At 44.3% G+C, this 25,197-nt stretch overlaps 1 protein-coding gene across 3 annotated transcripts in view; it reads right to left on the reverse strand.

Annotated features, from left to right (window-relative positions):
- The window catches only part of COQ8A (coenzyme Q8A), a 47,754-nt gene extending 24,618 nt beyond the window's left edge, over positions 1-23,136 (reverse strand). For 2 of the 3 annotated variants that reach the window (XM_074817759.1, XM_074817757.1), the window contains exons 1-4: positions 23,057-23,136; positions 10,589-10,783; positions 7,848-8,261; positions 6,560-6,626 (exon numbers count right to left, since the gene is read on the reverse strand). In XM_074817759.1, the coding sequence (XP_074673860.1) occupies positions 6,560-6,626; positions 7,848-8,261; positions 10,589-10,765 (658 nt within the window). In that variant the 5' untranslated portion in view covers positions 10,766-10,783; positions 23,057-23,136. The remainder of the gene's footprint in view (positions 1-6,559; positions 6,627-7,847; positions 8,262-10,588; positions 10,784-23,056) is intronic. The other variant, XM_074817758.1, reaches the window with a different exon arrangement.
- Positions 23,137-25,197: the final 2,061 nt, after the last annotated feature.

The raw sequence follows: 25,197 nt of genomic DNA on the forward strand, positions 1-25,197 counted from the left end.
ATATCATAATCATATCATATATTCTGTGCAGCAGGATATTTAGCTCAGGGCACTACACAAAAATGCAATGCAGCATTCCTACTTCAAGTCTTCAGTAACTACTTGGAAACATCTCAGGGCTTATGCAGCCCTGCTCTAAATGTGGTAGCAGGAGGGTAGGCAATACTCTTGGGACTGTACAGGGTCATGTGCATCTTGGGTGTTTGCTGCTTCTTAGCAGTCAAGCCTGCAAAAATTGAAGTCAGCTGTATATGTAACCTTCTATCACTAAGAAACAGATAACAATTCAAAGTTGTATTTCTCATCAAAACAATGCCAAAACTTGGTCTTTTCCATAAATATCCAGGGCTTAGAAAAAGCTGCCACTTTTCCGAAGTCTCAATTACTCACTTCATTCCTTTGTTCTTACCAAGTTATTATCAGAAGAACTATGAAATTAAGGAATTAAATAATAGCCTAAATTCCTCATGGCTATAACTACATGCACTAACATCAATACCAGGGACTGGTCTGACCCTGAACTTCAGGAATGTGTTACCTTCTCCTTTACCAACTTGAATTTCATTCACAGTGGCATTCAGAGCCCACACAGCTCACAACAAAAAACAGTGTGGAAAACTTCACCCTTCATCTTACAAACCAGATGAACACTCTAGGGATCAAAAAGCAAGTACTTGACTTGAGGAGGGTTCAGTGCCACAACACTCATTTCATGAAATGCCACCAGATTTGTTTTCCAGGCCTCTCTTACACACCCACCCATCTGAAATGCTGTGGTCTAGGCACATACTATTTGAACACAATTAATGCTGTGTACTGGGTCTGCCTGAGGTAAGAGCTAATTTTCTTCACAGCAGCCTGTATCATGCTGTGTGTTGGATTTGTGACTGGAAGCGTTGATAACACACCGATGTTTTTTAGCTGTTGCTGGACATGTTTGCATAGTGTCAAGGCTTTTTTTTTACCCACTCTGCCCGTGCAATGAGTAGGCTGGGTGTGGGCAAGAGCCTGGGACAGGACACAGCCAGGACAGCTGATCCAGATCAACCAAAGGGATAACCATACCATATAACATTGTGTTCAGCAGTAACAGCTTGGAGAAAGGAGGATGAAAGGGGGGGGATGTTTGGGGTTACAGTGTTTGCCTTCCCAAGAAACTGCTACAGATGCCAAGGCCCTGCTTCCCAGGCAACGGCTGGACATCTGCCTGCCAATAGAGAGCAGTGAATGAATTCCTCTTGCTGCTTTGCCTGTGCAGGGAGCCTTACTTCACCTGCTAAACTGTCTTTATCTCAACCCCCAAGTTTTCTCACTTTTGCTCTTCCTATTTCATCTTGCTGTGGGAGGAAACAAGTGAGCAGCTGCATGGGGCTTAGCTGCCAGCCAACGTTAACCCGCCACAAGCTGCCAGCCATTCACCTGTTACCAGGAACAGGTCATCCCTCCACGGAACGTGCACAGCTGTAGAAAAGCACTCCCCTCCTCTGGGCCACTAGACTACTGACCTTGCACAAGTCACTCCTGTCGTCCTTCATTTTCCTTGTCTGCAAGATAAGTATTTCCTTCAAGATCAATCATTTTGGGACAATTTTCAGCATCACTGAACAGCCATGGTTCAGCACCTTAGAAAATAACATCCCCAAGCACCTTGAGAAAGTCACACTCCTGCATTTTGCACTTTATGCGGACAGATTATTTCAGGCCTGGAAAATGCCACTTGGTTTTATACAAGCAGAGTGCCTCTTCAGACATTTTCCAGGCATCTCCAGCACCCGTTACACTTCAAAACAAGCCTATCAAGAGATGATCTGTAATCAGTGTTGTTCAGGAAGAATCCTCTTGCTCAGCAACTGACACAACAAAACAAACAGGAGACCGAATGTGCTGTTATCACTCTGCTCAGTCTGCCAAGCACAGGAGGGGGTGAGACCCTTCCCTGGAGCAGCTTATGCCGCGGTTTCAGTCACGTCAACTCCCACAAGCACCATACAGAACACATTGCAATCTGCAGACAGTTGTGCATCAATTTCCACTAGCTTTCTGAGCATTAAATGCTCACCAGAAGCCACCTTCACTTGTTACTCTCATGACAATCTGAATCCTGTAGTTGTCAGTCCTTTACACCCTTTAATAACATACCTCCAGAGGCTTTTTTCTTTTCCAAAATTGCTACAATCACATTAGATCTAGACTTCCTTCCAAGCTTCCTGAATTTTCTTTATTGCAAAAGGATTATACCATTAAACAAACTTACAAATCAGGAATATGATTAAGGGAGACAGAAACTGCTTGGAAAAGTCAAATGATGTGAGGAAGGGAGAATGGAAATAAAAAAAAGATCAAGAACTGTGTGGGTGGAACTGATGACCCATGAGGCTACAAAACAAGCATGGAACAAAAAACCTGCAGAAAAATCTGTTTTACCAATTCCAATGCTGAGAAGAAAAAATAAACAAGTAAAAATCAAGGATGATATTTAGTACTATAAATACACCTACGAGCAGTCACTCCAGTTGCTGGAAGAAGCACACAAAAATAGATATAAAGGACAAAGAAGTTCAGTAGAGGATCTTGTGCTCATTACAGAGAAACATTAGCTCAGTATTACATGCAAGCATTGGAGAAAATGATCTTCAATCTTCCCAGCAAAACGTTCTTTGCTTCCAGAAGAGGTAAGCAGCCAGGCGAACTCTGCAGTCCAAGTATTTCTGTCTCCTGTTACTAATTCATCCATCGCCCACCAGAGTGCCCTGACACCACAGCTCAGAGATCAACATTCCCTATAACATCAAGGGGACAACAAAAAACATGCAAAGACAAGAGGAGAAATTATTCAAGTGTGAGTGAGATCGTGCCAATAGCATGGAAATTCAGCTATCGGAATCCCAGGAATAGTTACATGAACTCTGCTTTTGACCTACTCAACATCTCTCCATCTTCTCCAAGTCTAAAATGATGTTCTTCTAATATAGAAATAAAGAAAAAAGTGAGTTTTATCCCACCAAGAAAAGTCAAAGTCAAATGCTAGTTTGACTGGTGTGGAGGTGGTAAGGGAAGAATCCACTTCAACCATTGTATTTCCCCACAATGATTTCCTGGGGTCTTCAAATAAAGATGGCACCCCGAAGCACACAAACAAATCATGCACAAAAAGCTTGCTTGTTCTAAGCTACACACCCTCACTGATACAGAACAGCCTCCTGCCTTTCATTATTTTCAAGACAATGCAAAGAGGCAGCTAGGAGAGAAGGAAAATAATCACCCCTCCAATCTTGCTAGGAAGCAAGGACAGAGCTGGGTCACTACTATTCCACAGGTTAACAGTGACATCCACTGTAAAAGGGCTCCTTCCAGCTGTTAACCATCATCCCACAGCAGCAGCAGGGGCTCCCAAAAACCAATAATGTAATTGGAGACTCTCATCAAATCATCCTACACCTTGTTTCTGACTTCCATTGAAAAGGCAAGACATGAGAAAACGCACGAGAGAACACACATTGTGCAGGCACAGGGAACTTCCAACACTGAGCTTTGAAACACTTAGTTTACTTTAAGCTTATCTTGCCTTCTTTAAAAAAAAAGACCAACACACATTAATTTGGGTTGGATCTTACGAAAGCAAAAAATCAGTTCTCATCTCAGTTGGAAACTGCCTTCTATGCCCTGGTGAGACTCCCTTAATCAGCCTCAGTCTTCAGCTTGCAGATATTTTTAAAAGTTGTACACACTGCCTCTTGCATCACTCCTGAGAATAATACCCAAAAAGGACTACAGTGAGGACAGTAACTAGCCAGGAGAGGCACACAAGTACTATCTTCCCCTGCTCACAATCTAAGAGGAAAAGAGTCAACCATAAGCCAAAGCTCACTAACAACTTCAGAGGAATCAATAATGCGTAAAAGTGAATGGCACACCATAGCTTCTGCCATCAGCTAATGTTTCCTGATTTAAGCATTTAAAATGCTTCATAAAGATGCAATTTGAAAAGAACATTTCTCATCAGATAAGAGCCAGTCAGGAAAAGCCACACTAGAATTAGCTGATAGGGTTTCACAACTGCACTGGCTCTCTCAAGGCCATGTGCAGGTCAGAAAAAACACTCTGAACTTGGGATGGAGACCCTCCTTCCATGCAGTTCTAGAGGCTCATTTAAAGTTCATATCAGTCTGGATCAAGATCTGACCATCAAGTGTTAGGTAGCCCTCCTCATGTGGGGCTGCCCACACTACTTCAGACTCACCACACAGTCAGAAACCTTCTTCAAGCATTACCCAGCCTACCAAAATATTACCAAAGGATTTCTTAAACTGAAAAAACCACCTACCTGTAGGTCACATTTGTTGGTTTTTAGCCAGTGTACTGACAGTACTATTTCTTGCTGTTGCGAGGAAAAATTCAGAGGGAAAGATAAGCAATGTATGCTAACAAGAGACTGCAGAGACCAGAGAACCCGAACACCATTTTTGCAACACAGGGTCCCCCCAAAAGCATTCTGAAAGCAAGAGCTCTGTCTTGCCAGCAATTTAAATCATATAAAACAGATAACTGGAGAAGGGCAAGACCAAAAATAGATGCCACAGAGATATGACTGGGGATGCTGCTTATAAACAATTGTTTCTTTCTTACTCTCCCTTTGTGGTTTTGGTTTGGTGGGGTTTTTGTTTTGTTTTTTAACCGAAGGTTAGGAGAAGACAGGTAGTTAGTTATATTTCCCCTCGAAGCATGAGTCAGCCTTTCCTCATACAACAGCCTTGGGTGCCAAAGCTGGAAGCATACAGTGACAGCACTGGAACTCGAAGTTCACAGAAAATTTGGTCATCTGCCACTTCACATCCACCAGCTGTCAGCAAGCAGCCACATATAAATTCGGAAGATGACAGCTAAAAGTGCTGGGACACTTTCCATAAAAATCAAGGCTAGATTAGAATGGAGACCTGTATGCTATTGGAGCTTAAAAACAAAGAAGTCAAGTGAGTTTTAAAGTGATGCCTTGTTACTCCAAAAAGCAGATCATGAATCCTGCTTCCCTTTAAGGAATACTAAACATACTGAGGAGTCAGAGAACCTACAGTGAACTACAGGGTTAAAGAGATCTGACCAGAATTAAAACCTTATGTCATCACAAAACTCACTTGCTGTTTATTCCTGCACTGCATAGAATCAGTCCCTGCCCCCAACTCCTCCTAGTGTGCATATTACTCTGACAAAGAGACACACAGAGGAAGAATAATTGTTTTTTTATATAATAGTTGATATGAATTACATTTGACAGGCAATTTTTCTTTCTTCTGGGATCCACAACACAAAAATGTCTACTGTGCACGTGTGCTTCTCCAGTAAATTTTGTGAAAGAGAATCACAAGAGCCACAAGGGCCTAACAGGCTACTTGGGAGAGACTGTTCACAGCCTAGATAGGCTACTATCATCTCAAAACACTACAGTCACAAAAAAAAACCCACAACAACAGAGACACAACTCATCTAATGATTAGCTAAGACTAGCTATGATCATCATTTCCACCAGCAATACTGTGATAGTTCCCTTTTTCTCACTAACATGTTAAGTCCTTTGACGGCTTTGGATATAAGACATTAGATAAGCACCATCTGTTAATATTACTGAAAATATTTAGCTGATTTTTAACATAGTAAGTCCCATTCTGCAAATAAAATTCACATAGGTTTCAGTTGGCTTGATCTTACAAGCTCAGACTTTACATCCTTCCTGGGAGAAAATGGTTTATAAGCAATGGCTAAGTAAATCAAACCTCGCCAATTATAATCTCCCCACCCTCAAAAATCAATACGAAAAGGATATGTTTTATATTTAACCACTGTCAGAGAAGTAGCAAGGATCAGTTTGGAAAAAAATTATTTAAAGTAACAGCTGCTCCAGCTGTCTATCCTTGACAGTAACAGCATACTCTGAGGACTAGAAGGAGAGTTTCCTCAGTAAAGTAAAATCACATATGCAGGACCAGGGTATTTGTACAGACTGGAGAACAACCTGCACCTCACCCTCTCCCTCTCATTAAAACAGCCCAGCCCAGTATGTGTTACCGTGAAGATGTGCAGTTCAACTATGGACTCCCAAATCATCAGCCCTACACTCTTAAGCGACTTTTTTTTTTTTTTCCCCCATTTCAGAACAGGTATGCGAAAAATAAGCTCCAGGACTATATCAGCCTACTGCCTTAAGACAAATGAAAACCCATGCCATCTCTGTAGTTCTTGTTTACAGGTAGCTTGCTGAATGCATCTGAACAGTCTATTTAAGTGGGGAGCTTTTTTCTTTGCCATACTATCACAGTAGTAGTTAGATATGATAAAAGAGTGACAGAAGACAGGATTCAAAGTATAACTTCATTCTGACTGAAGGCCAAGATCCATAATTGTAACTGTAATGAAAAAGACCAAATCAAGCACTGAGCTAACTTGTGGGAAAGCACTTTCCTATTAGCAAGCTTAGCTAGAAAATAGAACCAACTAATGCTTTAGCCAGCCATTAATCAGTACGTACAAGCATAGTGACTTCACAAATGAGGGTGTGCAAACTGACCTCCAAAGTTGGCGAGCCGTCCAATCCTTGTGACAGGAACCTTCCTCTCCCGGGCTCGCTCACTGAGCTGCAGCAGAAAGAGGAGGAAAGGAAAACAAAACAAAAAGAAATCCACAAATGAACTGGGCATATGGTCAGACACCTACAACTTTGAAAGCACTTGAACAACTCTGTGCTACAGAAAGCTTTTCTTGAACACTGAGCCTTATATATGTCTCGAGATTTTCAAGTGAACACACTGCAGAACAGACACCCCATGAATTGAAACATACACTAAGCAGAGGAGTGGACAAGAGGGTGGGAAAGACAGAAGAGCTGACAACCAGCTTTAGGAACCCCATTTTCACTTTCACCTCAGCAGCCCTTATATTTTGAACTTGGGAGAAGCAGTGCAATGCCAACTCAAACTTGCTTCCACACATAGAATTAAAATTTGTGGAAGGTTATCAGGTTCACAGTACTGCAGATAATCCCCCCACACACAACAGCTGGAGCAGCAGAAGCATACAGTTTCACCAAAGCAATATCCTGAGTGAACGAACCCATAATAGCATCTGATACTGAGTTTGGGGAAGGAGGCACAAGGTCAGAGCAGATGGCAAGTGTCTCCACTGTGAATTCTGCTGTGGGCTTTCTGTGCTGTTTCACACATGGGCATGAAGCACTAAAGCTACAACTGTGAGCTATGCTACTCCTCAGTCTACTAATGCCGAGTACAACATTCCCTCCACCTCTAGAAGGACTGCAAGACGCAGTACAGGAAGCCACAGCATTTACTGAGAGGAGCTTAGGTCCAAATTTATTCTTCACAGCCATAGCAAAACAACTATCTAAAGGGAACAGGGCCTGTCAGTCTTCAAACCTTTGTAGCCTACAGCCGTCCCCACCTGCTCAACATTTCACCCCAAAATCTGGGATGAAATACAGACCCTTCGTTACTGTAACATACATCAATAAATACATTGAGTCCTCATAGTCCAGTGAATGAAAAGAGAGCTCCTGTTAATATAAAACTGAAGTCTAACCCTATATGTATGCTTTTTAAACATCCTCTCACATCAGAATATCTGATAGAGAGGGGGCAGGTGTTAAAGAAGAGCCTGAAAAGCTACTGACAGAATAATATCACAGAGATCAGAGTTAATGAGCACTGACACTTCCCTCTTTTGCCTCCACAAAAGGGAATAGTGGAAGAGGAAGAAATGAGAGAAACACAGGAGAAGGTGAGTCAGGACAATCCAGTATAGAAACCACAGTACTGAGAATCCTTAATTTAAAAAGAACATACCATCTGTTTGTAGGGTTTCTGCTCTGAACCTGTTTTGGCCTGTCTGGCTTTATCAATATCCTCAGCTGTTAATCCACTAACAGAGGAATGGTCTTGGTGAAAAGCCCTATTTTGTCCAAAGGCAGCAGCAAAAGGATTTCCAGGGTCCCTAAAGCCTCCAAATAACCTTGCATCCGTTTTGGGAGGGAAGGGCTTCTTCTGACCCATGCCAGAATCTCCAGTCTCACCAACACTTCTAAAAGGTCCATTCGTAGTGTAAGAGTAAGCAGGGCCTTCACCACTGTGTTCGTGAGGCTTGCCAGCGTCAGTGGAGAAGTCCATTGGAGCATCTGATGGCTCTCGGGCTGAGAAGTCATAGTCTTTCCCAAAATCCTCACTAAGATCAGTTAAGTTCTCCTGCTGTTTGCCTAGTTCCTGCAAACGATAATAGAAATACTTTAAGAAAAGAATTTAAAACCTGCTTCCTACCCATCTGTGGTTCTGAGAGATGGGCATGCAGCTAGGCTGTCATGTCTCCGCAATAAGCAATTTGTAGAGACTCTGGCACCGTAGACATTCACACTAAGAGACAGGAAAAAGGAAGAGACACTGAGAACACCTGGGATCACTGGCAGTCTTTCAACCCCGCTGAGGGGACAGACTCATTAACAGCTTCCCAAATACCCATAACTGCAGACGCCTTGTTCTACATACACTGCCAGAAAGGGTCACTAATCGGGGAATTCACTAGAAGCAATACATTGCTCAGAAACAACAGGTGACTGGAGTGGCAATATTGCATGAGACATACTTAGGAGGGATAACAAAAAGCTAAGCCTCATAATATTCACTTCTTACTCCTGCCATGCTCCCTCTCTTCCCATCCTGTCCCTAATCATGCAGTGCCAGCACTTTCAAGCCCAAAGCTACCCAAAGCAATACCAGACACCTACTTATAGGCAAAGTAAGCTCAACCTTCCATGGCCATGACATTTCCAACTGCAAAACACACTTCATTATTCAACCACTAAACTATGGCAGGATTTGTTGTCATCCCCAAATAAATAAATAAAATTCAGTGCTTGAAGCAAGGATAGCAGCATCAGACACAGAAACACCCAAAGCAAGCTTCTCTTGACAGTCTTTTCTGTTCTGTCCTGGCCTGCAAGAGCTGCCCCACTAAGTCCAGTTATTTCCCACTGCTTTTCAATGAAGAAAATAAATAAATAAGGCTTCAGCTCAGCATTATCTCCTACTACTTGTTACTTGACATATTCTAGTTACCTATCGCAGCAGCAGCAATACCATGGAAGAACTGATGACTATTGGAGCCAGCCAACAGAATTTTAAATCCTGCTGTGGTCAAGCAAGCAGGCAGCATATTTTAGGCTCTTTCCTAAACACTAATTACATTTCCCTTCCTCACAGAAAAAAACAGAACATGGTCTTTCCTGTTATTCAGCAGGTCTCATGCTATTCTGAACCTCAACATCACGGGGCAGGGGGGGAGAAATCTGTTTACAGATGGGGACTGTGGCCACAATACTACCTGATGATTTCAAGCAAGAAGGGCTCTCTACTTCCATACTTAAAATTTTAAAAAGCACAGACAGCCAAAACTCTGCCACAAATCGAGAGAAGTGAAATATAGTCACTTAACATAAAAGCTTTCCTCCCTTCAAACAGAAAATATTGTAGCTTCAGACTACAGATTTCTTATTGAGCCCTGCTTTGGCAGCAGCTTCTCATGCAACTCATTTACAAAACACAGGGAAAGCGTTCTGCAGGTGTGCTCGTGGGGCCTTTCTTGAGCCAAGAAACATGCACAGAAACAGGAGAACATCTTTCTCTCTCCTTGGATGCAAAAGGAGGACAAAGGCAAGACAAAGACACTGTCCCCATAAACACACTTGCAAGCTTACATAGAACCAGGGAAACACAGGCTCAGATTCTAGGACTGAAGTTACAGACTGCCATGATAGTCTAAGCTCATGGCATGAAAAATGTCAAAAGCTCACTCAGTTTCTGCTTCAAAAATTATGATCTGAGCTACACTGTCTTTCTAAAGGATGATAAAGATGATCATTTTTGATTCTATTCCTCAGACAAGACTCATGTTTTCAAGAGGTGGCAACACAGCAGATGTGAAGCTCTTACAAATCAATCTCCATGTCTGGTGACAGAAGCTGCTGCTTAAAAAAGGGGAGTCTGGCTTTCCTTATGTTCCTCATTTGAAAATCAGTTCTGAAAATCCAGCCTGGGCTGTAAGTGATGAACATGCAAACACCTGACCCCCAGACATCCTGAAAAATACCACATGTACCTACTCTGTCAAGAAAGGAAGAAGCACCGAGACAAATCCAATTCACTCTAAAAGAGCTCATTCACTTAATCAAAGGAGAGGTAGTTTAAAGGAGACTTTAAATAACAGAGCTGCCTGCCAATCTTAGCAAGAGCTTGATCTTTGACAAGATGAGGTGAACAGACCATTTTTCGTTTTCAGCATGTCTTAAGCACTCAGTAATGGAAACAAACACTCTGCAGTAACATTCCCCTCCCATTCCTGTCCAAGCCACCTAACTGCACACCACAGAAGTCCTGGAGAATTCCCAGAGCATTGCAACATCTATATTATCAATCCAGCACTTCAAAGCTAGGTTCTAGTGCATGATGCGAGTTCCTAGCCACTCTCACAATAAAACCAAGAAGAACCTGGAGGAAAAGCAAAACAGACTACACTGTGCACAAAGAGCTTTGCTTACCTGCATCTTCCCCAAGGCAGAACTGAACTGTTCTTCAGCAGTGGCCTGGAGAGTCCTTGCAATGGTAACTGCATCGCCCCCAAGGAGCACCTGCCGAAGCTGTCCTGCTTGGGTTTCTAGGATGGCTTTACTAAGCTTTGTCAAGCCTCTCATGACCATGATGGCATCTCCCGCCATGACTGATGTCTTTCTGTGCTGAAAGATGAAAAAGAAAGAAGGAAAAAAAAAAAGTAAGGAGCCAAGGAACAAGTTTGCAACCAGTTTCAAGTCACCTAAGAGCCAGTGGCATACCCCACACAATCTTTCTGCTTTGGTAACCAGCCACCATGGGAATTTGTTTGCAGCTCAGATAGCACACAGGCCAGCTTGACTGACAGGTCGTTAGCTGACCTTACCAGGCAAAGCAAGAACTCTCCTTATGACTGCTCGTAAGTTAGGACAATGATCCAGCACTCCACACAAATATTCAAGTCACCGTTGACCAGAGGAAACAAAGACAGGTAAATGTCAGTCACACTACAAAGATGGTCTTGATTCCTTCCAGATGTTTAAAAGGGATTAAAAGCATTAGCGTCTGACCTGTAATTATTATCAGGCCCTGGAACATAATCTCAGTGCCTGACAGCACGTATGAAGTGCACTGACAACTATCACACCCTATTCCTGCCTTGGAGCTATGCCTGCTCATTTTACATTGCCAAATTTCTTTACCCCCACTCTGATTAGTAAGTTTTGTCTGTCCTCCAGGGGTAGTCTGCTCAGTCCCCAACTTGTAGCTCACTCGGCTACTTTTAACTGAAAACGCTCAGAACACCTACCTATCCCAGCATTTGCTGAGTCTGCACTAGAGTGCTACAGTGCTAAATTTTTGACTCAGTTTCCTGTCCTGTTCAAGAGGCACTCCACCTCAGATTCGTAACAGTCTGTGCAATTTCAGTGTCCTCAAATACAAACTGGGCACTGTAGGATGCAGGACAGAGTGTGTCCGAGATGAACAAGTTCCACCAACAACTTCGTCTCAGCCTAGAACCAAGCTCAGGCTCAGGATACCGGCTCTCCTACATCACTGTGGTTCATGTAGAAGAAAATCAGGAGTGCCCGGGGTGCCAAAACCATTTTGCAAGTTAGATTTTCGCCTGCTTATTTCAATTGTCTCCCACATCTTTAAAGCACAGTCAGGGTCACAATTCCAGGGCTGACTCAGTTGCACATCCTCCCACCTTTACTGACACAGAAGACTCAAGCATGCAGTTGGCACAAGAAGCTGACTAAGGTTCAACCTTACCCATACAGCATTCTTTGTAATGATTTGGAGAAAATAATGTTCTGGTTGCGAGCAGTAGTCTAAGGTCACATATTTAGGTTATTTCCTAGGTAGGAACACAGGTACCAATTCATTTTTAGAAGATAACCTGTCAACACCCACATATGCGCTACAACTATAAACATTAATACACTGAAGTGGTACCAGTGATCCTGAGTCAACAGTACACACGGCATTATGCGCTGCTGCAGATCAGAAACAACTGAATCCAGTTACCTTCTCAGAAAACACAAAGCCTGTCTTACAAACATGTCTGCTGTATCAGTCATGCAGGAGAAGTACGGACTGCTATAGCTAAATTTCTGGGTAAGTACACAATTTTGCTGCAATCACACCAGAGATGCATGGATTGCTACAGCTGAATTTCAGAGCACATTGTTATGCAAATGCAGGGTAAACCCCAGTTACTGGAATATTTGTTCAACAACTGTTAATCAGTGATCAAAATCAGGAACAACTGCTGTAGCCAGGAAGTGAGTATTATATGTTATATGCTTTAAGTACAGTCGTTAAGAAGCACAGTCAAGTGATCACAACAAATCTGGGCTTAATGGGTTACCTGTAAAAATAAAAATCCAGCCCACCCAGCTCATTATTCTGTGGTTATCTTTAAAAGACCTATCCATATGCTCCAGACCCCTAAGGAGTGTTACTCCTGAATCTCTCCAGAGTTTAATCACTAGGGTTGGTTTGAATGTTGTATAATGCACTTTTAAACTTGAAAGCTGCCGGTCAGGTAAGGAAATGTACTCTGTCAACAGGAGGTGGTTCGTCCCCCCCCCCGCCCACATCTTCACACTGGAAATTTCCACATGGATCTCCCTCAAAGCATTTGCAGACAGTCCCTGCAATTCAGAGCCAGGCAAAGAAACCAGCCAAGAACACAGTACTGTCCCAGCTGAAATGAGACCGTACAAAGGTTGCCACTACTAAGAAATAAGTGCTTTTGTAGTCTCAGCTATTAGAAGCACAAGAAACCTTGAACGTGAAAAGTTCATTCCCTCCCTCCCAAGAAGGGCAAAAAAAGGTAAATCAGTGTACACTCAGACAACACACACAAAACCATCTACTTTTAACACACTTTTTTTTTCTAACCAACAATACAAAAACTATATCCTCCTTTCACCCAGAAACAGCTGAAGGGCTTATCTTGAAGTGACAGTTATGATATGCTAAATATGCATTTTTTTAAAAAAAAATATCTTCCAACGGTTTCAGGGAAGCTAATGCAACCACAAATGGAAAACATACATTGCACAATGCGCGCTTAACCCTCCATTGCTAAATATATCAACAAGAGGACCAATTGCCCTTTATGGATTTGGCTATAAAAGATGGCACTGGGCCACATTGCTATCAATATCCTTCTGCGGTGCTATCAGCCCCACTTTCCTCTGCACAGCAGTTATAACCACCTAGGTACTATGCAAAGTGGTTTGTTAGCTCAGAAGCCTCAGCAACAAGCTCCTATGCAGTGCTGCCAAAGGGCAGGCTGTTATAACAGGCCATTTATCCTAGCACCTTGCTGAAACACAGGCCTCCATGTAGGTGTTTGGCTACCACGACAGAAATACAAGCCTACAGGGAACTTGCTGTTTCCAATGATCAGAGATCCAAATAGAAACCACAGTACAAGCACAAAGGCAAAGCATGGCTCAACTAGGACTTCAGAGGTCAAACCCAAGGAGAGTCACCAACAAATAAAGGCTGAGAAGGAAAAAACATTTTTTTAAAAGCTAGACCATACTCCTCTTTTTTAAAAAAAACTGTCTGTAAGCCATCTCCTTCCAGTTCCTCATCTTTTGTACACCAAGTTCTCACCTTTAACAAAGCCTGGTCAGGAAAAAGCAGAGGAAACAGAACTAAGTATACTGCAGTGATTAATCCTTTGACAATAGGCATCAGGAGCAAGAGAACGTTCAGGTAATGTCTATACCCATCATCAAGCAATATGAAGGCTGGAGCTAATAAGTGCAATGGGAACTGAACTGATACTGAAGGCATTTTCCTCAAGTGGAAAAAATCCCAGGTTGTCTACTTCTGAAGACCCTACATTTAGCGGGACACAGAAAGCAGAGATTAACAAGGCTATCACAACCAGAAGGGGAAAACATGAAAGAAAATACATGCTAGATAATCAAGAAGGGAAAAGACTATACACAAAAAATAACCAAGAATTAGAAAAATTACCTTTTTGCTTCAATTAAAAAGCAATAAGCATAAGCAAGGACAACAGACGTGAAAACTGAAAGACAGAGGAAGCACGTACTTCCAAGAAGACTGGTACATATCCCCAAAACCATACTTGTGTTAATACCCAGTGCAGACAGCAGGCAGGACTTTTTCCCACTCCCCCTTCCGGCAAGTTCTATTCATACCACTATTAAATCAATAAACAGTGTAAGCAAGCTTTATCAAAAACAGATTTAAGGCGTGGTTTCAAACAGAGCTGGTCTGAGTGTGCAGAGTCTGTATGACACTTCACTTGTCTCCTGAGGACTCATTATCTAGCCTAGCAAAGCAGGGCACTGCTGGCATGGAGTATGGACAAGTCGGTCATGTCCACACAAGCTGTCAGAGTGCCTGCTAACCTGGACTGAAGAGAGTTGACAAGTGTCAATCACGAGCTATTTTCCAAGAATAGGCAAGGTCACAGTTTTTGCTTAGTAAACTTCCCACAGTTGAATGAATCTCTGGAAAACACCCACACCTTCTAGCATGAGGAGGCTAGAGCCAAGTCATCCTCAGACATCAGACGAGGTCCACATGGCTGACAGAGAGGCTTGTATAGGTTAGGTATGACAATGGTATGTAAACCATCTCCTGACATTGCAGGAGATTTTGAATGCTCTTGTAAGGACACAACTAACTCAATGCCTGGGATGCTCTTATGTGCAACAACCACCTGCCTCACAAGCCACTGTTCTCTAGTGACAAACTGCAGCACATTTCCTCCCTTCTTCAACACGCCAGACTACTGGACTAAAGGTTTAAGCAAGTACAGTGAGACACTTAGCATATCAGAGGCCAATAACAGAAACACAAAGTCTCATAACAGGCAGCTGATAAATTCTTATATTTGTACTGATTTCAAAACACATCCCGCCATTCATGCCCCTTTTTCACATCCTAACACATGCTCCTACAGACACAGACCACCTTCTGACTGCAGGTGCTTTTTTCCAGATGCTTGTAGAATCAAAAACTTTACTCGTATATAAACATACATGTGAGTATACACACATAGATAGGATGGACCAAGTTTAAACACAAGGAGACTTCAAATCATGCAGAAATATACCAGAAATATTTCTGGAAGTTTTCTGTGCATGACAACACAGCCTCTTTCAATGCAAGGGAATTACTTCCACCATCAACAGTTTGCTATCCACACAAGAAAGAAGCTCATCTACTGCTGAAGAAATAAAAACAAAACCCTAGCAGTTTTACAGTAGTCCACATTCCCCCTCTCAGGTCTGTAGAAGTTTTAGCTACCCTTTTTTATCTCCAATTTTTCTTTTAAATAAATGAGACAAAGATGAAAACTATTAGGCTAGACAGGTAATAAGGCAGATAATTAAGTATCATGCTTCCAAAGGAAACAGTTTCTATGCCTTCCTCCCCTTCCTATTATCCATTATCACAATCACTTATCATAGGTGGATCTAAACAAGGACTATAACCCCAGAATCAGTTACCACCACCCACACCGTCAGAGTGAATGTGGCAACAGTATGAAATAAAAATAAACACCACAAACAAGATAGAGATGACCAGGTATTCAGCACATTTGTTCCATGGCCATAAACCAGCAGTAGACTAACTTCAAAGTAAGTATTATTCATTAAGTTGTTCTGTAACAGATCTTTTCCATTTTTTCATTTCTTTTTATGTGTGTTACCATGCCAACCCTTTCATGGGATCATTTCACTCATGGCCTTTTTCAGTTCTATCACACACCTCCCCACCAATCCCCTTTATACCATATTCTAGGCTCCTGCCTAGACATATTTTCATTAGCTGGATTCCTTGGGTTGCAGCTGACCCAAACATCAACCATGCAGGGCACAGAACAAACTGCATTTTAAAAGGAGAAAGTTGCCATCATCCTTTAAACCGAACTGAAGATCTACCTGGCTTATCTTTCACTCTTCCCCCTCCCCACATCTCCCGCACGCTCCAGGTCTAAAAGAAAGGTCCTTAAAGATCTGACCTAAAACAAAAGTAAGGACCTATATTTGAGTACTGCCGGTGGCTTTGACTCAAGCCCCTTAAGCCAAACTCATCAAGTCTCTGAAAGCTGCTCTAAAACTACCCTCACACAAAGCAGTTTGCCAATGCCATTTAAAACAAACACCTTTGAAGGGCAGGCGGAACTTGTTTAATCATTATAATAGCAGTACATGCACTGATAGAAGTGGGCTGCTTAGCAGACAAATGCATCATTCCACCAAAATTCAGAAGGCTTAGCAGTCATTTTTGGCGAATGACAGCTAGTTCAAAACCCAGTATGAACAATTTTCCCCATAAATGGTTTGACAGAGAACATAAGAGTGAAAAGAATGCTTGGACACTTTAAAAGTAAGCATAGTCTGCTTTATTTTAGGCACAGATACACCAATGCAGAGTGAATGCTCTGGGCTGATGGCTCTATTTACCTCTTTCTGGACAATGTCTGGGGACATGCAAAAGCAGAGTCACAGCCCACGTGCCTGGAATTAACAGAGCCTCTTTCTACCCTGGCCACGGATCTATAGATAATCCACTCACAATTAAGATCCTAGTGGGAGAGCACGCTCCCTCATTACAGGCCACTTCCTCTGCTGATACATCTTGACACAATACACTAATAAATTCTGTCCCAGACACATGTTGTTTCCCATTACACTGAGGTAGATCCAACTCAATCACACTGATTTTAAGGCTACCGCTCACTTGCTTTTCCCCAAGAATGAGTTCTGTGCCTGCTCCTGGAAATTAAGTATCTGCAGTTGGGGGACCAAAAAAACCTCCATTTGCCTCCTTTGCAGGGCAAAAAGATTCGGGGCATTGGGCCAATACTTCAATCCAGAGTTGTATTTATACCTAACATCCTATCTTTGTATCATTTATGTTACCAAGAAAGGGAGAAAGAATAAGAGGACAAAACAAGGGTTTTTTCTGTTTATGCATTGGCCAGTGCTTAGAACAAGCCATTGGACTGCATCCTCTACATGGCTCAGAAGCTGCAGGCAAAGTGCCACTTTAATCACATGAGTAATTCTGATCATTTTCTTCACAGAATTTACTTCCCATGCATGTGGATCTTTCATCCAGCAACAAGGATAATAGTATATTAAAATCAAAAGGGAGCATGACCACAAAGCACACAGATTCACATGAGATTCGGGCAGATGCAGTATCTGAAGCACATACTTAAACAACTACTACAAGCTGAATTTACACCTTTATTTGGGTTTATGGCAAGTTTATGTGAAAGCACAGGTAACTAGTACCAAGTCATCCTTCTGTCAGTGTCAACATACAGCATCACTTTAAAAGAAAAATTCCCCTCATCTATATGGAACAACTCTAACCAGCAGTATTTACTAAAGCTCTGTGCTGATCAAATCCAAACACTGCACCAAACAAAAACCAAACGTTACAAACATCTCCCCTCAGGTTTGCAGAGCAGCTCTACACGCTCACAGAGTCACTTCCAGTTACAGCAGAAGAGACCACCAAAGCTCAGCTCCATCTCTGACACACAGTCCCTGCCTAACGCACAGCTCTGCAGCATTAAGCTCTGCACAGGGATCCAACAGAGTTCCCCACTGGTCTCATGCTCTGAACTGGAATACAAAGTAGAAATGAGGGGGAGGTTATCAGTTTGCAATTTTGTGGGGGTGTTTTTTCGTGTACACTGTTAAGCTGTAATTGTTTTTATTGGAAGTTTTAACTTTCTGAAAACACACCGAGTCTAATTTAGGAATTGGAAACCACTAAAAGCTATGCTTCAAACAAGTGCAGATTCCTTTAGACTCAGATACACCATTACTTAAGACAAAAATCTTGAGAAAAATAGCAGTTCTTCCTCTTGTATTTAAACACACATCACTCTTCACTCATAGATCTCAAAGAGCTAAAGAAATGGGACTGATATCAAAGTTCTCTAGAGGGAAGAGAATACGTAACCTCCCCAAAATTACACCACATGTCCACGATGGGATTGGGAACAGAATCACAGCTCTCTCCAGAGTACACTGATCCTTACAGCACACAGCCTATACCAAGTGTCCTTTAAATATCCACCACTATAGAACAAAAAGAAACAAGTATTTATAGCCAGTTTGCTGACTATCTTAACGGCATATTGTTAACAGTCATATCTAAATGATTAAATGCCACACTAGCAATGGTTTCTAGTCAGAACCTCTCTAATTACAAGCTTCTGGAAAACTAGACACACCCTATAACTGTACTGTACCTCTGCCTTCCTCAGGTGTAAGAAGATATTTTGCCTGTTATCCTTTTTGTACACTAGGACAGAGCCATGGACGCTATGCCTTGAGTCACTACGTTACACAGTCAGTAATGCATCTCTGCTCACATGGTGGGCATAACCCTTCTGCTATCATCGTGAACAGCAGGTCAAACACCACAGCCTCCCACTATTGATCCTGCAGGCATAAATGTCTATACAGGTCCCATGCTTTCAACCTTGCCCTGGAAGCTAGGGTTAAGTTCAAATTTAGTAACTTACAACACATCCTAGTCTATTCATAGCCCCTTTACATACCAGCGTCCCAACTATGGGAGCTTTCTTTTTTCTAGTGGTGGCAAGACCCCTCTGTAAGAAGAGAAAAAATAGGATGCAAGAAGAGGACCATAGGCAAAAAAAGACTATTTCAAGACGACATAAATTGATCTCTGTGTTGAAGGGGAACATGGTCTATCAGAACCTACAGCTCCTGCATTACAGCTCTGCCACAGTCCTCAGGCAAGTTATTTGTGTCAGTTCCTACTCACCACATAGGTATTTTTGACACTAGGATAAATAAAGAGTAATAAGCTCTGTATTTCTCATAACTTACTACTAAACTTAATCTGCAAACTCTCATACCTGATACAGAATCTATAATCTACAATTATTTATGCTCTCTCTATATAAATTTTATGAAATCATGTTCTATATAACAAACATATTGCTTTTTCCAAATTAGAAAAGCCAAAGTTTTAAGTAACTTAAATCCCAAACCTCCCAAATCAACTTCTGAATGACCATGCTCCACAAAGCTTTGCTATGCAATATTACAATCAGTAAGCCTAGAATTTTGAGTTCTCTAAAAGAAACACTTGATCCACTTGCAGCTTACTGCCCAATCACTCTCCCTTCCATCTCTTTCCTAGTCCTGATTATTTTCTCGATGACCACTTTGACTGTATCAAAGATAAGGTTTAATACTCCCAAATGGCAGAATTCAGACAGCAGAAGAGCAGTGACATTTCGGAATACTACATCAAGCCCTTTTATAGTACATTTGTTCAGCACATCCAGAAAAACCAAGGTGTGCAACTGGTTTAAAAGGAGACATGAATAGCAATGTAAAGGGTTACATTAAGATCTAATCTACACAGAAAAACAGGACAAACTGCAGACGAAAACCACACACAGTAAGAGAACTTTATAAGTGGAAGCCATCACCTGCACAACACAAAACAGCTCTACAACCACCCAGACCATGAGTACATCATCTTTTGTGGCGTCTCTACATACAGAATATACATAGCCTTTAAGACCAAGCCATAGCCTTATGCAGTTTCCAGAAAAAAAACACACCTATGTTTTAACTCTGTATACACGTGCATACTTGTTTAAGTAGACATATTAATTTGTAAAGTTTCTAGAAGCCAACTCCACGGATTGACAGCTTTTTCAGAACAACTAGTGTTATTTCCTATGCTGCAAGGAGCACACAGAACGCTTCAGATACTGAATAACTGGGAACTTAACATGCTTCATTTAGCTCTACACCTAACTCTGTCTCCTTGTGACAAAACACAAAAGCCATTAAAAGTGCAAACACACAACTGTGCAAAGAAAGGGCTAAACTTGTGCATCCTGTTATTTCTTGGTCTTTGTCACCAGCTTAGATCGGTTTAATTTTGCCATCTACTGTAAAGGGGGGAAAGAAGAAAGGGGAAGGGACAAAACAAGTGGCATCTAAGAAATTGAGAGCATCTCTGAATCTAAAGATAGGCACGTGTCAATAAAATGAGCTTTCACTGCTGGGTGTGAAAGCAGACACCAACTGAATGCCCTCCCTCAAACTACCGTGCTTTACTGTTAGCTTGCATTTTGTCTCCCCACGCGAATAACTTTTCTTCTTCAGGTACTGAAGGAAAGCACGCACTCAGAGAACTGGCAGCACTTTAAGCACTTTCATAAAACAAGTTGAGAGAGAAACTGCTCTTCTCCTAGAGATGCTCCGCCCCAGAATACACAGCTCAATAAGCCAAAAAGCCTCCTCTTCCAGACTCCTTTCTTAAACAGTTTTAGAGGCAGAAAACCAGGAGACCTACGTACACACTGGAGATATGATACCTAAATACTGCTTCAGACTCACTACCTCCATCCTAAACTGGACTGTTCACCCATCAGTACAGACGGATATAAGGAACAAGAGAAATGCTTATTCATGCATCAAGCCAAGTCCTGAGATGCATTTAGCAAGCCAGCTGGACCACTCAAGTTATACCACGCACACTGACACACAAGATAAAAGACCGAGACACAAGCCACCCCAAGCATCCTTGTTAAAACAGTAAAAAAAAAACACATACAGGAAAAACAAACCAATCTTTACCCTCAAAAAAAAAAAAAGCTCTGTAACCAATCAACCAGTTTAACATGAGGGAAATTAAAAAGCATGAATTCATGCTGTCCCTTATCCCTCTCAGTTTCTAGAAAAATAATACAGCCTGACAAACAGGTCGCGAAACAACAGACCACCACTTGCCTGTAAAAGGACTACTTGAGGACTAGAAGCCAAAAAAAGTTCTGTTCTTGCTGCACGGATGCAATATGAGCTATTATTAACCTGTGCCAAATATCACAAATGAAATAACCAGAGCTGCATTGCATAGCACAGAATTCTCCTTGACAGCAATGAAACAAGGTGATCAACACTCAGATGGTAAACACGTAAGGGAATCGTCTGCGTCTTCAGACCTGTTGTTCTACTTAGCATAATGCTTTATTTTTAAGAGACACACTGTCAAAAAACAGCAGGTCACCTATTTTTCCCCCCCCCCTCAAGTAAAACTGGACAACATACAACTGTTTGTTCTAAGCATATCTTATTCAAAGTTACCAAGGTCACTGCTAACTAACAGCAAAGAAAAAGCATTTACAAAGTACAGAAATAAGTCACCTGTTCTAAGAGCAAGCAGACTGCTAAGCACATGAACTACAGCTAAACTTCTCCTTCTGGTGATATATGAGAGAAAGACAAGTTCTTATTACATGGCAGAGAAATACAAGACCACCAATACTCTGTTTAAATGCCAGTCTGCTCTCAGCCTTTAACTCGGAACAATTCCTGAATCCCTTCAGAAGTCTTTTACTGAGCTGACTTTGACCAGTATCCTTCTGCACCCAGTGCTAAGAATTATTTTGCATATGCTCAAAGAATATACCCCAGTTCAGTGAAGCAATTTAATTTAAAGATGAACAGCTCAGGAAATAAAGTTCAGAAGCTGTTAGGTTAATTCTTTTTGGAAAAACAATACTTCATTGAAAGAAGAATCTTTTAATTCCACTCACATTTTTCTTTGCCTAAACAGTAAAAAAAGTCTGCTTCATTTTTATTAAAAGTAGCTTTCTAGCTTCTTTATTTTTGATAATGCTGACCGCAGAGTTGGATTTTCATTGCATAAGGGGAACGCAGAGGGTGGAACATGAGTGTGTTAGGGTACCAGAAATAGCGTTATTACCTAAGATACAGTTCGGCAGAAATTAGGGTGGTCAGTAACCACGAAAGCAACAGTATACAAGCCAAACTTTTATATCTGTAGTTAGTTACATGTAGTTTGTTCAGCGCCTGTTTAAGACTTAAGTGTCTGCCCATTAATTCCTGTTCACTTTGTTGCAAAGACTCTACAAGCCCGTCGGCTTGTGGAAACTAAGATTCTTTCCTCGGGCACCTTGCCAAAGACGGGGGTCTCACGGTTTCTCTCCCCTCATCTCGGCCACAAGCAAGCTCAAAACAGGCAACAGATTTATTGCGCCTTCAGCCGGACGCGCGGGAGGGTCCCGGGGACCGAGGGACGCCAGAGCCGCCTGCAGAGCCAGCGGGAAAGGAGATGCCAGCCTTCGCCCTCGGCAACGTGAGGCTGAACGCACACCCCACCAGAAACATCTTTCCGGAATACCCCGCGCACCGGCCGGGGCCAGCCGAGGGTCACCGCTGCGGCGCAGGGACACGGACACGGGCGGCCCCCGCTGCCACCCCGCGGGAGGAGGCGGCGGCGCGGCCGGACCCAGCCGCTGCACGAGGCCGGGACCGGACGCGATCCGCGTGGGGCACCCGGGCACCGCGACAAGCGCGCCCGGTGCCGCTCGGTCAGCCGACAGGGTGGCTGGAGGCCCCGCAAGGCCGGACCCGGCGGCCCGGCCCCGCCGCTCACCGCCCGCGACGATGGCTCCGGGCGGCGCGGCCTCCCCCAGCTGCTGCCCCGGCAAGGGCACGGGGAAGGCCGCAGCACCGGCCGGCCTCGGGCCGGGTGTTGCCCCGCGGGGCTCGGGCAGCCGCTGGCACGCCACCGCCGCCATTGCCCGCCGGACCCCGCACACGTCCCCGCGCCAGGGAACGGCGCCCCGGGGGAGCGACCCCCGGGCCGAGGGGCCTGGGCCGCGGCGGCCGCGCCCCCTCTCCGCGCCGGGCACGGACGACCTCCCCGCAGCAGCGCCGCCACCGCCCACCTCCCTGCCCGCACCAGACTGCTCCGCTCCACTGCACCGCACCGCGCCGCACTACCGGGCGCCGCGCAGCCCCTTCCCCTCCGCCGCTGTGGCCGTACCCCGGCCGGCGCAGCCTAACGACCGCCGCCTCGCCTGGCTCGGCTTCACCTGGCCTGCCTCGCCCCGCGGCCTCAGCGCTCACCCGGCCGCCCCGGCACCGCCGTCCCCTCGCTCCGCTCCGCGCCCGCCGCCCGGGCCCGCGCTTGTTTACCGCCCCGGCCACCCCCGACCGAGGCCCGGCCTCACGCCCCGCCCCCTCGGCGCTCCCATTGGCGGCCCCGCGGGCCCCGCCCCGCACGGCGGCGGAGCGGCCGCCGAGGAGCGTGCCGAGCCCGTGCGCCCCGCGGCCCCACCAATGGCAGGAGGGCTCGGGCGGGGCCGGGCCGGGGCGGGGCGGGGCGGGGCGGGGCCGGCGCGCGCGGCGGCTGCAGGGCGACGTGAGGCCCGTGAGGTCCGTGCGGCGGCGGCTGCTGGGCGGGGGGCGGTGAGGTGAGGCGAGGCGAGGCGTGAGGTGCGTGTGCGGCGGGCGGGCGGGCGGCGCTCGGGAGCCCGCCGGCGTGGCGGGGGGGTCCGGCATCCCCGGCGCCGCCGCCTTCCTGTCAGTGGCGGGCCGGGGGGCGCTCCTGTACCGAGTGGGGGTGTCCGTCAGAGGCGGCGGCGTCTCGCCGCGGTCTCGGCTGGCGGGGCGGCCCCGCGCCGGCCGAGCGGGGGAGGACGGGGGTGGGCAGCGCCTGTACCCCGCGCCTGAGGAGGGCCCGGGGAGGAGGGGGGTGTCGCTGCTCAGGCGGTCCCGCCAGCCCTGCGGGGACGTTAGTGTGTGCACACGAGAGGATGCGGAGGAGCCCGCCCGGTGCTCAGCGGGCCCCAGGCAAATGCTAAGCGAAGGGAGCAACTCCATTTCGTGGCGCTCCATGCCCGAGAAACCTTTGTACGTGGATGCCAGTGTGATTTCTCAAAGCATTGGCGTAAAATCGCGGTTGATCCTGCTCACGCACGCGTTGGAAATTGCATGTTCGTATACGTGTTGGAAATAAAAGTAGCGCGTTGTTTCCCACAGGTTGATTCCAGCGATGTGGTGTCTCACAGATGCTGCAAGGGGCCGATAGTAACAGCTAGCTCTGTGCTTTTCTGGATGTTCTGGTAAGCACCCGTCCTGTCAGCAACTTTCCTGTCTGAAAAATAACAATACATTCTTTATGGTGCATTTGCCACATGGCTGCATTAGTGCAGAAGTATATTTGGATGAGGTTTGGAGATTAAATAGTTCATTTCTTAAAACAAACAGGATTCATAATTTTCCTCTAGTTGCAGCATAACTTACAGGAGTGACCAACCATCAGCAAGCTTTGATTTCAGCATTGTCAATTGCTTACTTTGGCCAACCTTTCCAGCTAGCTAGGAGCTTGAATTGAGCACTGAAATCCACGCTGGAGGACTTATATCAGAGTTAGTAGGAGTTGAGGGTGCTGTGGGTCTGTGAAGAAGGAAACTGGATAAATGGTCTGCTGTAAGTGTGTACAAGGGTTTAACTCTACGCAGCCTGTTAGTGAATATTACTGCCAACCTGCTAGTGCCAAACTTCCCCCGCTCTGTAGAGAGGGATGATTATATCCCTTATGTCCAGCTGCTCATACCAAAGGTTGTTTGACTGGTATTTATGAACACACACAAAATATTGTTCAAATATTACATATATTCCTTCATTTAAAAAAAAACCAAACATGTGCTTCCCACACAAGCCCCACTCAGCTTCCCAGGTAAGCCATGAGGAGGTCTCTGCTAGGCACTGAACAGACAGCTACAAATAAATTTAGCAAAACTCATCACCCAGACATTATCCAATTGGAAGCAAGCCTCAGTCGGTACTAGAAAGGCTAGATTTGAACTTGAAAGGTTAAAAAAACAATTCCCTGGGGAAGACACATTATTGACTTAATTGCTCTACACACAGGCTGTGCATAGACACAATATATCTGAAATGGAAAGACCAAACATGACACATGTTTGAGAATGGGATGGAGACTGGAGGTGTTAGATGGTGCAAAAACATGGCTGCAGTAAGATACCAGCCTTGAAAATTTTTGTCAAAAAAATGCCTGGTTTTCTTAATTTCAATACTGACACCTCCAGAAATGCATACAATTTAACTGTTCTATTTGTGGTTAATTCCATACTATTTTCTCTAAAGGAAGGATCACCTTTACCCTCATCTGGAAAGAGATATATTTCAGATGTCTTTTCTAAGGACGCTCTTTTATCTACTCCTGTACTGAATTTGGATGT

Source organism: Strix aluco, chromosome 3, assembly GCF_031877795.1.
Source record: "Strix aluco isolate bStrAlu1 chromosome 3, bStrAlu1.hap1, whole genome shotgun sequence".
Taxonomy (NCBI): Eukaryota; Metazoa; Chordata; class Aves; order Strigiformes; family Strigidae; genus Strix; species Strix aluco.